The sequence below is a fragment of the Oncorhynchus mykiss genome, chromosome 2 (genome assembly GCF_013265735.2).
Source record: "Oncorhynchus mykiss isolate Arlee chromosome 2, USDA_OmykA_1.1, whole genome shotgun sequence".
Lineage (NCBI taxonomy): Eukaryota > Metazoa > Chordata > Actinopteri > Salmoniformes > Salmonidae > Oncorhynchus > Oncorhynchus mykiss.
In genome coordinates, this window is record NC_048566.1 from 50,568,983 (window position 1) to 50,581,762 (window position 12,780).

Sequence of the window (12,780 nt, forward strand, 5' to 3'; positions counted from 1 at the left end):
GCTGAATAATTTTGCACGCCCAATTTTTCAGTTTTTGATTTGTTAAAAAAGTTTGAAATATCCAATAAATGTCGTTCCACTTCATGATTGTGTCCCACTTGTTGTTGATTCTTCACAAAAAAATACAGTTTTATATCTTTATGTTTGAAGCCTGAAATGTGGCAAAAGGTCGCAAAGTTCAAGGGGGCCGAATACTTTCGCAAGACACTGTAAATGCAACATGTAAAGTGAGCTGAAATAAAACATCCCAGAAATTGGTCATCAGAGCTGTCATCAAGGCGAAGGGTAGCTATTTGAAGAATCTCAAATATAAAATATATTTAGATTTGTTTAACCCTTTTTTGGTTACTACATGACTCCATATGTGTTATTTCATAGTTTTGATATCTTCACTATTATTCAACAATGTAGAAAATAGTAAAACAATTCAGAAAAACCCTTGATTAAGTAGGTGATCTAAAACGTTTGACCGGTAGTGTATACATGAACTATGGAAACTCAGTATTTTGATGCTAGAACAGGGTGAGATAAATATGATGAGATCAAATTCAATAAATATCATATTGTTTGGCACATTATCTACGATATTCAATACCAACTTTATTTACACCTTTAATTTCAGAGAATAAAACCCATTCTCCTTGGATCTCCAAAACATGTTTGTAGGAAAAAAGCATATCAACACAATCTCTTTTTGCCTGCCTACAACCCACCACCACACACAGACTCACAAATGCTCGACCATAGCACCAAGCTAAACCAACACACTATGAACATACACCTTCTAACCACAAACACACACACACACACACACACACACACTCTCTCCACCCTGTGGTGGCTTCTTGTTGTAAACACAGTGACATTCTGACCAACTGCAGAATCCTATTCTTTACATCCGATGACATCAGTGACATGTAAAGCTCTCTGGCATTGTCCAGTCTATTGGAGCTCTTTAGTAATTTAAATCGCCAGTTAAATGGCCATGGGCTACAGGGATGAAAACTAAAGTCAGCAACTGGTCAGCAAATCACAATTGAAAGCTTTAAATGGTGGAATTGCTCCGTAAGCAATGCATGCTGGGGGCATTGTGGAGCTGCTGCTCAGGCAGAGGGGAGGCAACTCGGAGAGATGTAGTGGTTTGAATATATTTAATACAGTCCCATTATGGGATCTGTAAATATTACATATGTTCTAAACTAGACAGAGAGAGAGAGAAAAAAATACTCTAGAATTACACAAATAAAATACCTTATAACGTAATCCATTTGTAAACAACTTTTAGGCTGGGTCTCTGTACAGCACTTTGTGATATCAACTGATGTAAGAAGGGCTTTCTAAATACATTTGATTGATTGATTGATCGAACTGGGGAATATCAGTGGATTTAATTTAGAGTCACCTGAATGATCTTAGTGGACCAAGCTCCAAGCTAATGCAAACAGAGTGTAGGCTGTGTAATCAAATGCCACAGTGTGAAAAATCTGAAATGTGATTGACTGGAGATATACTAGTAAACCCCTGAATGTGATTCATATCTAGATGTAAGCTCAGCTTGATCTCTTCAACTAGGCTTTCAGTATGGCGCACTACTACCATATTAAACTTTTGTGATATGGCCCAGAGTTTGTCCTGACCACGTTACCCGACCAGGGAAAAGTTTGGGTCCTATAGTTATAAGCTATAAATAAGTAGGCCCTGGAGTTTGTCCTGGTCAGATCAGGTGGTCAGGGAAAAATTCAGGGCCCTACTTTTTTTTAGGATCCCTAGGTTGCAGCCCAGCGAAAGGGGTCAGGAGCAGGCCAGAGAGAATAGACAGAGAGAGACAGTGATACTGTCACCCAGTGTGCCCATGCTGTCTGAATGAGAAGCATCTGAAACAATTACAATGGGTGTGTGAAAGTGCTACTTGCTGGGCAGGTGGAGTGGACGGATTCAGTGTACTCAGCAAAACTGATGCTTGTTATTGATACTCATACATACAGTTTGTGTAATAGTTAATGATAATAATACTTCTGCATAAAGTTATGATATTTGAAGAAGAACACATGAGTATTTTTTAATTGGTTATGTGAGAAAGTTTCCTTTTATACAAAAAGCTCTGGAATTGATGATATTTTGAAGGAAATTAGATGTTAAATAAATAATAAAAACCCAGGTGATATTTAAGACCAGAGTATTTCATGAATAGTAATTGTGTGGATATATTGAACAATATCAGCTGAACTATCACTGACTAAGTTTACATGCGCACAGTATCCCGCTTAAGGTCTTATTTTGGCTAAGCTGTTTACATGCACCTTTGATATCCCGGTCATGAGTATCCCTGTAACCATGAATAAACAGAATATGCCTAATTTAAGTTCATATGGGTTAAATGGAATATTAACTGAAATATGGACACTTACTGTAGGCCTATAACCTATAATATTAACTCCTGCAGAATTATGCATTTCTTGCAGTAAAGTTATACAACAAATGTCAATTTTGTCTCGGGAACAGGTGTGGAGAAATATGATCTCTTTCAGCATCTTTAGAAAATGTGAATGTGTGTGTAATGTGTTATCTTTGACACTGTTATGCAAGCAGACCGTATTTCAACCACATCAAACATGCACCCAAGATGAACTGAAGTCTTATCAAAAACGAGTTATCGATTTCTCAGTTTTTCATTTTCTTAAAAATGGTCAAACTGATGACATTTGGACATTTTGCACAGGACCAGTCTTTCCACTGTTTTGGAGTTAGTGTTTTCTCCCTGATCCCTAAACTAAAGAGACAACTTTACCAGTGTTAACTAGATGACTAGCGCATTCATTCTATCGATGCAAGACATTATTCTGGTCAGCACTACGTTATTTAGTCTTCTGGGGCAACAAGTTGTGACAGAAGAGAAGCTGCATGTATTTAATTATAGTTGACAAATTAGGGGTGAAATATAGCCAGTGGTCAATTATAATAAATCAATTATAGGTTATTATTCTGGAAATATTATGGTGGATGGAACTGCGCAGGTAGCCTATGTTTTGAAGGGATTTGTTTGACAATCAGATGAAAGTGCAGTCACACAACACCCATGATATGTGAAACGGAGGCCTGTGCAGAACACAAAAACAACAGTAAACAGGAGAAGATCTTTACATGACACTGTTTCCCGTCTTAGATAAGCATATGCCAGGCATCTTATCCAGGTTTCTCATACAAGCATTTTCAGTTTATTGTAAACGGGATACAACGTTTGTATGCGTTTCTATAACTCAAAAATATAATACTTATTGTAAACGGGATACGACGTTTGTATGCATTTGTATAACTCAAAAATATATATATAATACTTGTGTCCCAAATAATAATAGGATATTGGTGCGCATGTAAATGTGGTCAATGTGAAAACATTTGAAAAGACAACTCTCATGGATAAATCAGTCAAAGCCCCACCTAGTGGTAGTAGTCACCGATTTCAATTATTGGGTTTTTTATAGTCAAGTACAAACATGTGGTTAACACAATTTTCTGTAGAGAAAGCCTTGCTGTTTTCTTGAACTCCATATAAACCATATGAAGCACAACATTATAGTCAAAAATAGTCAAAAAGAAAAATAATTGTGTAAGTAACACAAAACCTAATGTTGTGTGTGTCAAAGAGCCAGTGTTTCTGTCTGGCATTGCCCTCAGGCAGATTAGATGGGCACATCAGGCCCTGACCCCATCCTAAAACTGGTGATTCACCACAGTGGGGTTGTTTGCTAAGCCAGCTGGTGCTATCTCAGTCTCCCAGGAAGGCAATGGGCCGTTTCACTACAAATGTAGGATCTTCATTTGATCACTCTTTTGTTGCTGAGAATTGTCCTGTCTTTTAAAAAGGCTTCTAATGTGTATAATTTCCACTTAGAAAATTCAGACTTGACTTGCCCTAAAGAAAATGTATCAACCCCTACAAAAATGTCCATTCATAATATTCCACATAATGATTCACATTTTTAATTTTCCTGCAGTAGCAAACTGGCTCAAATTAAGATCCTACGTATGTATTACCACCACTTCCACTCAGTCCCTCAAGCTGCATTGTGTTTGTGGAAATCATGTTTAATTAAACCCATCATAAAATTATTCACAATAATGTAACTGGCAAATTGTCCATCCTTTTACATTTGCATAACATAACTGTTTGAAAAAGCATGAATGGATTTTACTTAGCTGACATGTTATCATAAGTAGGCCAACGATGGAGTGTTATGTAAAAAATATTTGAAGGCATGCACAGTCTTGTCAAGTATGCTTACTAAAACCCTTCTGGCAACAGTCCTATTGAATCCCCTTGGGTAGAGAGGGAACCTAATATTCAGGTTTCTCCTATTTGGAAATAGGAGAAGGGTGCACACACACACACAAGTTACTCTTGTGGGGAGGTCGGGTTATGAACAGTAAACTCACAGTGTGCTGTGGGATGCTCCTGTAATCAGGTACCCTGCTGAGTGAGGGAGTATAGGCCTACATTTACTGTGGCGTTGATGTGTTTTGGTGTTGAATATAACTAGTTATTCTGATGGGAAGTTTATGAATAGGGAACTCCCAGTGAGCTGTCTGTCTGTGGGATGTTCCTGTAATCAACCCCTCCCAGTGAGTAGAGGAACAGCTATCAGGGTAGGGTGTGCCATATGTGACAGAAACGGATAGTTCTGCTACCCCCCTCCCTCCTATCGTCCCTCACAGAAAGATGACCAAGAGAACACACACAGATAGTGAATATAGTAGACAGACAACTAGTTCTCACAGTCTCACGTCAGAATTAGACGTTCATCCATGTTTCTCAAACTTCACATTTCAGAGTTGTTCCAAATGTAACAGTTTGAAGTGTTTAAGGTTAAGTTTAGGCATTAACTTCAAATTTTTTAAGGTTAGGGTTAAAGTTAGGAATTAACTCTGAGTGGTTAAGGTTAAAGGTTGGGATAGGCTTAAAACAAGAATAACTTTCTATTGCTGTGGCCAGTTTCCACATCATCTCCTGACGTCCTCAGAATTGTATTTTTGTTATTTTTTATTTAACCTTTATTTAACTAGGCAGAAATGGATGGATGTTGAATACTGACTTGTATCATGAGTGACCTGGCTGAGACTCTATTAATCATGCATTGAGCTTTTGACATATGCTTATATTGTTTTATGCATTTCTTTCTGTTTTTGATGCTTTTTTATTTTAAATTGTGGTATTTAACTATGGAAGAAGTAATATTTCATTTTAAAATAATTGTTATAGTGTGCTGAGAACATTTGATTGATTTGATTGATTCAATTGTAATTATTGTCCTTATTTTTCACAATAGTGTCTGTTGGCAACATAACAACAATGTTTATTAAATCTTGTAACCCTTTCATGATGTTCATGTCTAAAGGCTGAGCTTGCTTGTTGAGACACAACCAAGATGCAAAATGGACAGTTCCAATACAGAATGACAGTGGACTGCAGATGTATTTACATAGTTCACTTGGCTTCCGTTTTATATAACCTATCCTACATCAATACTGATGTCAAAAGTCTTGATGGGTGAGAGCTCCTAGCAGAGCTCTTTAAGGAAAAGGGAGGAAGTTAAAGAAGCATTGACAGACTTATGACATGATTATTTACTCCCATCTAGTGATCAAATATGCAACTACAGTATTATGTTTCTGTAAGGGTCGGTACTGTAAAGGGAGGAATGTATTGCTGTAGGTTGGACTTGAGAGAAATAAGATCAAGATTTGTGAATTTCAAAATAATATATAGAAATATTCATACCTAGGATCTCAAAACAAAAATAAGGTATGACTCCCGTATACAGTATTTTCTTCATTCCATAATGATTCAACAGCTACTTTCAGTCTGCATAAAATACATAATACAGCCTATTATGCTAATATTATTAGCTATAGGTTATTATTAAGCCATAACTAAGGGTCCAAGGACAGCGCCCCCCAAAATTGTAGCCTGAAAGCACAGAGTTTCTAAACTCAGAGGCGCAACACCGCGAAACTTCCGGGAACGCTTGCGAAACAGACCAAACATTCCAGGCCGGAGTCTGGGGTAAGAGAAATGCAATTGTTTTATTTAGTCATTAATTTTCTCGAAATCTCAAGGCACAACCTAGATTCGAGCCAATGTCTTAAGTAGTTGACCATATTATTACTCCAACCTCGTGAAAGTGACAAACTGACACGTTTTTATTTTTGTCAAAAAACAACTTTATGTCGGAGTGCTTTTGATTTGACGGCTCACACATGCGCAGTTCGGCACGAGACGGCCGTTAGACCCAATGAAGTGTTCCTACGCATGGCCTTTGCTAGCCAACTTCGCCGTGGCATCGCCTACGTGATCGGGGATTTCTATTGCAGAAGCAGTGTTTGCCTCTCTTCCTAGTGTACCGTCTTTGCTGAAGGTGTCCCACCGTTCTACAATGCGCGTGCGCAATTCTTACAACCAACGATCCGACGTCATTGAATGATGTTGATCGTCAAATCAGTTCTGACATGGACTCAGCGCTGACTTTAGAACGTTTCTCCGCGACGTCAAAAGTCTTGTTCTTGTGTGAGTTTGAAGAAGTTTGCTACCGCGTCTTCTCTGCTTATCAGGCTACCTTGTTTCAGTGATGGCGTTACATGGCAAAGTGGCTTTAGTGACTGGTGCGGTGCAAGGTTTGGGTAAAGGTTTCTCAGAAATTCTTTTGCAAAAAGGAGCAAAGGTAAGAGTCCGCGTCAGTGTTGTCAATGAAACTGTTGTTTTGTTTTTCACTGTCAGAATACATGCTACAATATGCGTTACGTCTTGTAAATGACTTCTAATATTAAAATAAATAAACGTAATCAAAATAAATTTATTCGATGTTCCATGATTTTCTTTATTAAAAGTAATATTTTGGTTGTTCTGTATGTTTAGGTAGCCCTGTTGGATATAAATGAGTCAGGGGGGAAGGATTTGAAGGCTGCCTTTGATAAAGAATATGGACCAGACAGAACACTGTTTCTTACCTGCACCGTTGAATCTGAGGAACAACTAAAAGGTAAATCATGACTGCTTTATCATTTAGTAACATATTGAGATACTTGTAAACGCTTTAAGGAAAGAACCACAACTGTCCATATCCATTCTGTTCATCATTACCTCAACACTGGTAGTGATTTCAGATAATGTTGATTAACAAAGATAAATATTAGGCTACAATTATCAACTTGCCACAACTGAAGTTTCCTCTGGGGAAAATACAATTATTCCAATCTATAAATCTTGTTGCATATATACTTGAGGAACTTTGAGCAGCAATTGGGTTTTACTTTACACACACACTCCAGTCATATAGACTACAGTAAAGCCTACAGCCAGGCTGAACGTGTGGATTGCCTTCTATGCTGCATTCTTTTGTGCTTTTTTTAAGGCACACTAATTCCTCAAGGAGCAGAACAGTTTATGTAATGTATGGACTGTTTACCCTCAAAATCAACAGAGTGTTTCCAATGTATTACTACGTAGATTCAAAATGAAGCTGATATACAGTATCTTTGTCAACACAAAGTTCTGACACAGTAATACCGGGAAGGACTTCCCTTCACTAAAGGGTGCGCTTGTAAATTCGCTCTGGCTATCTACTCCGATTTCAAAGCACTCGTCGGAGTGTGCCAGAGCGTCGAACATCTGATGAATTTACAAACGCTCAAAACCCGTTGAATATGTCCGGTGTCAGTACACGTCTGGGAAAAAAAGCGTAATTAAATTGTTTTCAGCAGCACAGTTACAGTCACAAACGCTTGGAATTTCCGGACAATCTAACAACGCTCTGAATTTAAGAACGCCCTGAGCGCACTCTGGCACTCCAGATTGAATTTACTAACACACCCAAAATAACAAGTGAGAAGTAACTCCCTCGCACCTTTTTCTTCACTTTGCAACTCATGGTGACATTTCTATTCTGTTGACAGATGCCTTTCAGAAAACGGTAGAGGCGTTTGGGGGCTTAGACATCGTCTGCAACAACGCTGGTATCATCGATGAGACGAACTGGGAGAAATGTGTGTCTATAAACCTCGTAAGATGAAGTATTTTTTTTCTGTTGTTTTAGTACAGAGTTTACTCTTGAGTTTTTAGGGAAGCTGTTTGCGAAAAACAATGTTGGTTGTTAGCTGAGTAGTCAGAAAAAGTGTCATATTTTGGCTATGACGTGCTCGTATATAAGATTACACATGACAGAACTTGTCTTCTCTGTGTAAGATACACACCATACATATAGAAAACACATTTATGAAAAGTATGTTAAGTGGTTGGTATGAATATGTATTGTCATTGCTCTTCTGTTTTATAGGACTATGATTGTTTTATGGCAGTTATTTTCTTATTTTTAATGTTATGACTTTTACATTTTTATATCTTGTTTTTATTTTGGGAATACTCTCTTAAAATGTTCTGATTATTTCCATTCCATAATGTTAAGCACATTTGGCTGCTGTACTGTTCTGATCATCCTGTGCTGCCCTACAGAATGGAGTGGTGAGAGGCACATATCTGGCTCTCCAGCACATGAAAAAGCAGAACAGAGGGCAGGGAGGCGTCATCATCAACATAGCGTCTATGGCAGGTGCAGTGTCCATTTGATTTACTTCCACGTCAGTTACTTTTCACTTCAGTTATTATAATGACAATTCTAGAGTTCCTTGGCTGACTCCCAATACACAAATGGCACTCTATTTACTATAATTTTGGAACATTAAGTGCACAACTTTTGACTAGAGTCCTATGGGCCCTGGTCAAAAGTAGTGCACTAAATAGGGAATAGTGTGCCATTTGGGATGCAGGCCTTGTGTCTTCTGTTCTGACATCTGACTGAAATGTTCCTTTGCCTTTCCATAGGTCTGGGTCCTCTGCTGACTGCTCCCATCTACACAGCCACCAAACACGGGGTGGTGGGGTTCAGTCGGGCTATGGCGGTATGTCCCTCTTAGAATCAGGAATTGGTGTGCTCCACTCAGTTTGACCTCTGCAGCTGCTAAAGACCAACGGATGTTTCGACAACAGCCTTCATCAGCATTTCTCTCCTCCCCGGGGGTTAGACACTGCTCATAGGTTTCTAAAGGCAGGAGGATTGGGAAAAGCATATGACCAGGAGTTTCTACAGTAATAGGTTCTAACAAGGGCCACATGGTCAGGAAAAACTCAGGGTTCTAGGCATGGGGGCATAGACAATTGCTCAGTGTGACTTCATACTTATTTTGATCATGCACTGTGTGAAGTCAATTGATTCCAAAGAGCCAGAGTATGTAGATTATTAGAATAACGCGCACAATTATGAGTTGTCCCAAATGTGGCGTCCCTATGGGCCCTGGTCAAAAGTAGTGCACAATAGGGTGCCATTTGGGATCCAACACAGGTTTGATTTAGATCCTTCAGAGCACTTAAGTGTCTGAGTAAAAGCAGACATCAGATCAGAAAGAGGATTGCTTATATCTCTGCAGCACAGACAACCAGGGTGACAAAAATGCCATCTCCTTTTTTTGCTATCTGTTGCATTTGCATTGTAACTGTGAGAGAACGTGGTAGCAGGGTATTTGGTAATTTGTACAGGAAAACCACAACAAAAATAATAGCTGAACGTTAGTTCCTCATGCTCAATTTAGGTTCCCTGTGTCAGTGGACAGTAAACATGATGCTTGTGTGTGTGTGTTTTCTGACAGGATGTCTCCCGTTTGTGTGACTACGGGGTGCGAATTAATGTCCTCTGCCCTGCTTTCGTCCAAACCGCCATCCTCTCCTCCATGAGTTCAGAGGAGACTGCGGGACAGTTCGCAGGTCTGAGGGGAGTGGCAGAGAAACTACTGGAACAGTTTGGTGTGCTTGAGTGAGTCTGTCCTCCCCAGCCCCTTTCATTAGATGGGCAGTGTTCGATTCTTTACCCCCACCCCATGTAGCCTACTATAGCACAGAAGCACACACACTTACGATGAACACTACACATTTAGAGCAGTTAACTCACTACCTACTAAACTACAGTGTTGTGGTGATTTACCCAATGACAGTATGCTACAAAATCGCATCCCACAAACAAATAGACGATAATACCTTGCATGGTGTATAAGACAGTCAACTTATAACAACCCAGAATATTACGCCATTACCCATACACTCCAGAGAATTCACTAGTAACAACAGGGGCTTGTCAGTGCTGCAACCTGTAGGCAGGTATGTGTGCTCCGTGCTCACTGCTAGGTAGGGAAGAGCGGAGCGGGTTGATCTGTTTTACAGTATGCTAAGGACGTGTTGTCACATGTTTCATTTCAGAGTCTCTGAGGTAGCCAAGAACTTCTTGAAGCTGGTGACGGATGAGAGTCGAAACGGAGAGGCCCTTTTGGTACGGAAGGAGGGAGCTTCATACGTAACGTTTCGCCAAGAGGCTTCCCAGCTGCCCAGTATCCTTGCCCCCTCTCTGTAGCAGAATCCCTCCCCCAGCAAGCTGGTATGTCTGCACACTAACAGAAGGCCTGGACCTGTGTGTTCCGGTCCTGTTGCTTGTATAAAATAACTTGTGTAAACAACATGATTGTATTATCACCTCCCACTATATAAGGGACATGTAACCATTTACTCTTCGACTTCTTACCTGTGAAATCAGAGATCTCATTCTTGCAGCTGCATGATTAAAGATTTTTCTATTATACAATTAAATAGTCTCTGCCTTAATCTTTCGATTGAGTTTTCCATAACCTTTGGTGCCGTGACCCAGATGAGTGACTTGACTTTTTCCATCTGTTACGCTCATTTGTTCCCAGACATCCCTCTGACCACAAAAGCCCCAAGCATCCCGGAGTCGCCTCCTCACTGTTGACGTTGAGACTGGTGTTTTGCAGGGACTATTTAATGATGCTGCCAGTTGAGGACTTGTGATGCATCTGTTTCTCAAACTAGACACTAATGTTCTTGTCCTCTTGCTCAGTTGTGCACTGGGGCCTCCCACTTTCTATTCTGGTAAGAGCCCATTTGCGCTGTTCTGTGAAGGGAGTAGTACACAGCGTTGTACCAGATCTTCAGTTTCTTGGCAATTTCTCACATGGAATAACCTTCATTTCTCAGAACAAGAATAGACTGGTGAGTTTCAGAAGAAAGGCCTTTGTTTCTGGCCATTTTGAGCCTGTAAATGAACCCACAAATGCTGATGCTCCAGATACTCAACTAGTCTAAAGATGGCCAGTTTTATTGCATCTTTGATCAGAACAACAGTTTTCAGCTGTGCTAACAATTCTAAAAGGGTTTTCTAATGATCAATTAGCCTTTTAAAATGATAAACTTGGATGAGCTAACACAACATGCCATTGGAACACAGGAGTGATGGTTGCTGATAATGGGCCTCTGTATGCCTATGTAGATATTCCATAAAAATCTGTTATTTTCAGCTACAATTGTTCATGTTGCAAATGACTGTCTACACTGTATTTATGATTAATTTGATGTTAATGGACAAGATATGTGCTTTTCTTTCAAAAACAAGGACATTTCTAAATGACCCCAAACTTTTGAAAGGTAGTGTAAGTATTCAGACCCTTTGCTATCAGACTCGAAATTGGGCTCCGGTGCATCCTGTTTCCATTGCTCGTCCTTGATATTTCTACAACTTGGAGTCCACCTTTGCTAAATTAAATTGATTGGACACACACCTGTCTATATAAGGTTGCACCTTTGACAGTGCATGTCAGAGCAAAAACCAAGCCATGAGGTCAAAGGAATTGTCCGTAGAGTTCCGAGACAGGATTGTGTTGAGGCACAGATCTGGGGAAGGGTACCAAAATATTTCTGCAGCATTGAAGGTCCCCAAGAACACAGTGGCCTCCATCATTCTTAAATGGAGGAAGTTTGGAACCACCAAGACTCTTCCTAGAGCTGGCCTGGCCAATCGGGGGAGAAGGGCCTTGGTCAGGGAGGTGACCAAAAACCTGATGGTCACTGACAGCGCTCCAGAGTTCCTCTCTGGAGATGGCAGAACCTTCCAGAAGGACAACCATCTCTGCATCTCCACCAATTGGGCCTTTATGGTGGAGTGGACAGACGGAAGCCACTGCTCAGTAAAAGGCAATTGACAGCCTGCTTGGAGTTTGGCAAAGGGAACCTAAAGACTCTAACCATGAGAAACAAGATTCTCTGGTCTGATGAAACCAAGATTGAACTCTTATAGGCATGAATGCCAGGTGTCACGTCTGGGGAAACCTGGCATCTCTACGGTGAAGCATAGTGGTGGCAGCATCATGCTGTGGGGATGTTTTTCAGCGCCGGGGACTGGGAGACTGGTCAGGATCGAGGGAAAGATGAACGGAGCAAAGTACAGAGAGATCCTTGACGAAAACATCCCGGTGAACAAAAGTTATCATGTTTGTTTTTAAACCTTACAATGGGGGTAAAAGCAAAACACTGTTTGTGAGTGATCCATGTGTGTTAGCAGTAGAGATTGAGAGGGTTTTCCTATTGGAAAGAATCGGGGGCAAGACTTTTGTTTTAGAAGTGGGGGGGACAACCTCGCGGGGAGTCTGATGGTCCTCCCCCATAATTTGTTGGGTCATCTAAAGCCAATTTCCTGCATTTTTACACAATCCTGTATTAATTATGGATCCCCATTAGCTGCTGCCAAAACAGTAGCTACTCTTCCTGGGGTCGTGCAAAATTAAGGCAGTTTATACAATTTTAAAACATTACAATTCACTGATTTCACAACACACTGTGTGCCCTCAGGACCCTACTCCACCACTACCACATATCTACAGTACTAAATCCATGTG

General features: G+C 40.1%; 1 protein-coding gene across 2 annotated transcripts; it reads left to right on the forward strand.

Annotated features, from left to right (window-relative positions):
- The first annotated feature begins 6,433 nt into the window (after positions 1–6,433).
- Positions 6,434–11,234, forward strand: zgc:56585 (SDR family oxidoreductase). 2 transcript variants are annotated; one of them, XM_021564453.2, is made up of 8 exons: positions 6,434–6,716; positions 6,911–7,034; positions 7,948–8,054; positions 8,504–8,600; positions 8,873–8,949; positions 9,694–9,857; positions 10,298–10,472; positions 10,786–11,234. In XM_021564453.2, exons 1-7 carry the CDS (start codon positions 6,624–6,626, stop codon positions 10,446–10,448), a joined length of 813 nt encoding a protein of 270 aa, XP_021420128.1. In that variant the 5' UTR covers positions 6,434–6,623; the 3' UTR covers positions 10,449–10,472; positions 10,786–11,234. The 2 variants fall into 2 exon arrangements, with proteins under 2 accessions (XP_021420128.1, XP_021420121.1); XM_021564446.2 differs by lacking the exon at positions 10,786–11,234 and having other exon boundaries at positions 10,298–10,681.
- Positions 11,235–12,780: the final 1,546 nt, after the last annotated feature.

Excerpts from the sequence above, each read along its gene's own strand:
- zgc:56585 (XM_021564453.2), top strand. The coding sequence starts at position 6,624 with ATGGCGTTACATGGCAAAGTGGCTTTAGTGACTGGTGCGGTGCAAGGT. Across the intron at positions 7,035-7,947 it reads ATCTGAGGAACAACTAAAAG|ATGCCTTTCAGAAAACGGTA; the intron begins GTAAATCATGAC and ends TTCTGTTGACAG. Across the intron at positions 8,601-8,872 it reads CAACATAGCGTCTATGGCAG|GTCTGGGTCCTCTGCTGACT; the intron begins GTGCAGTGTCCA and ends GCCTTTCCATAG.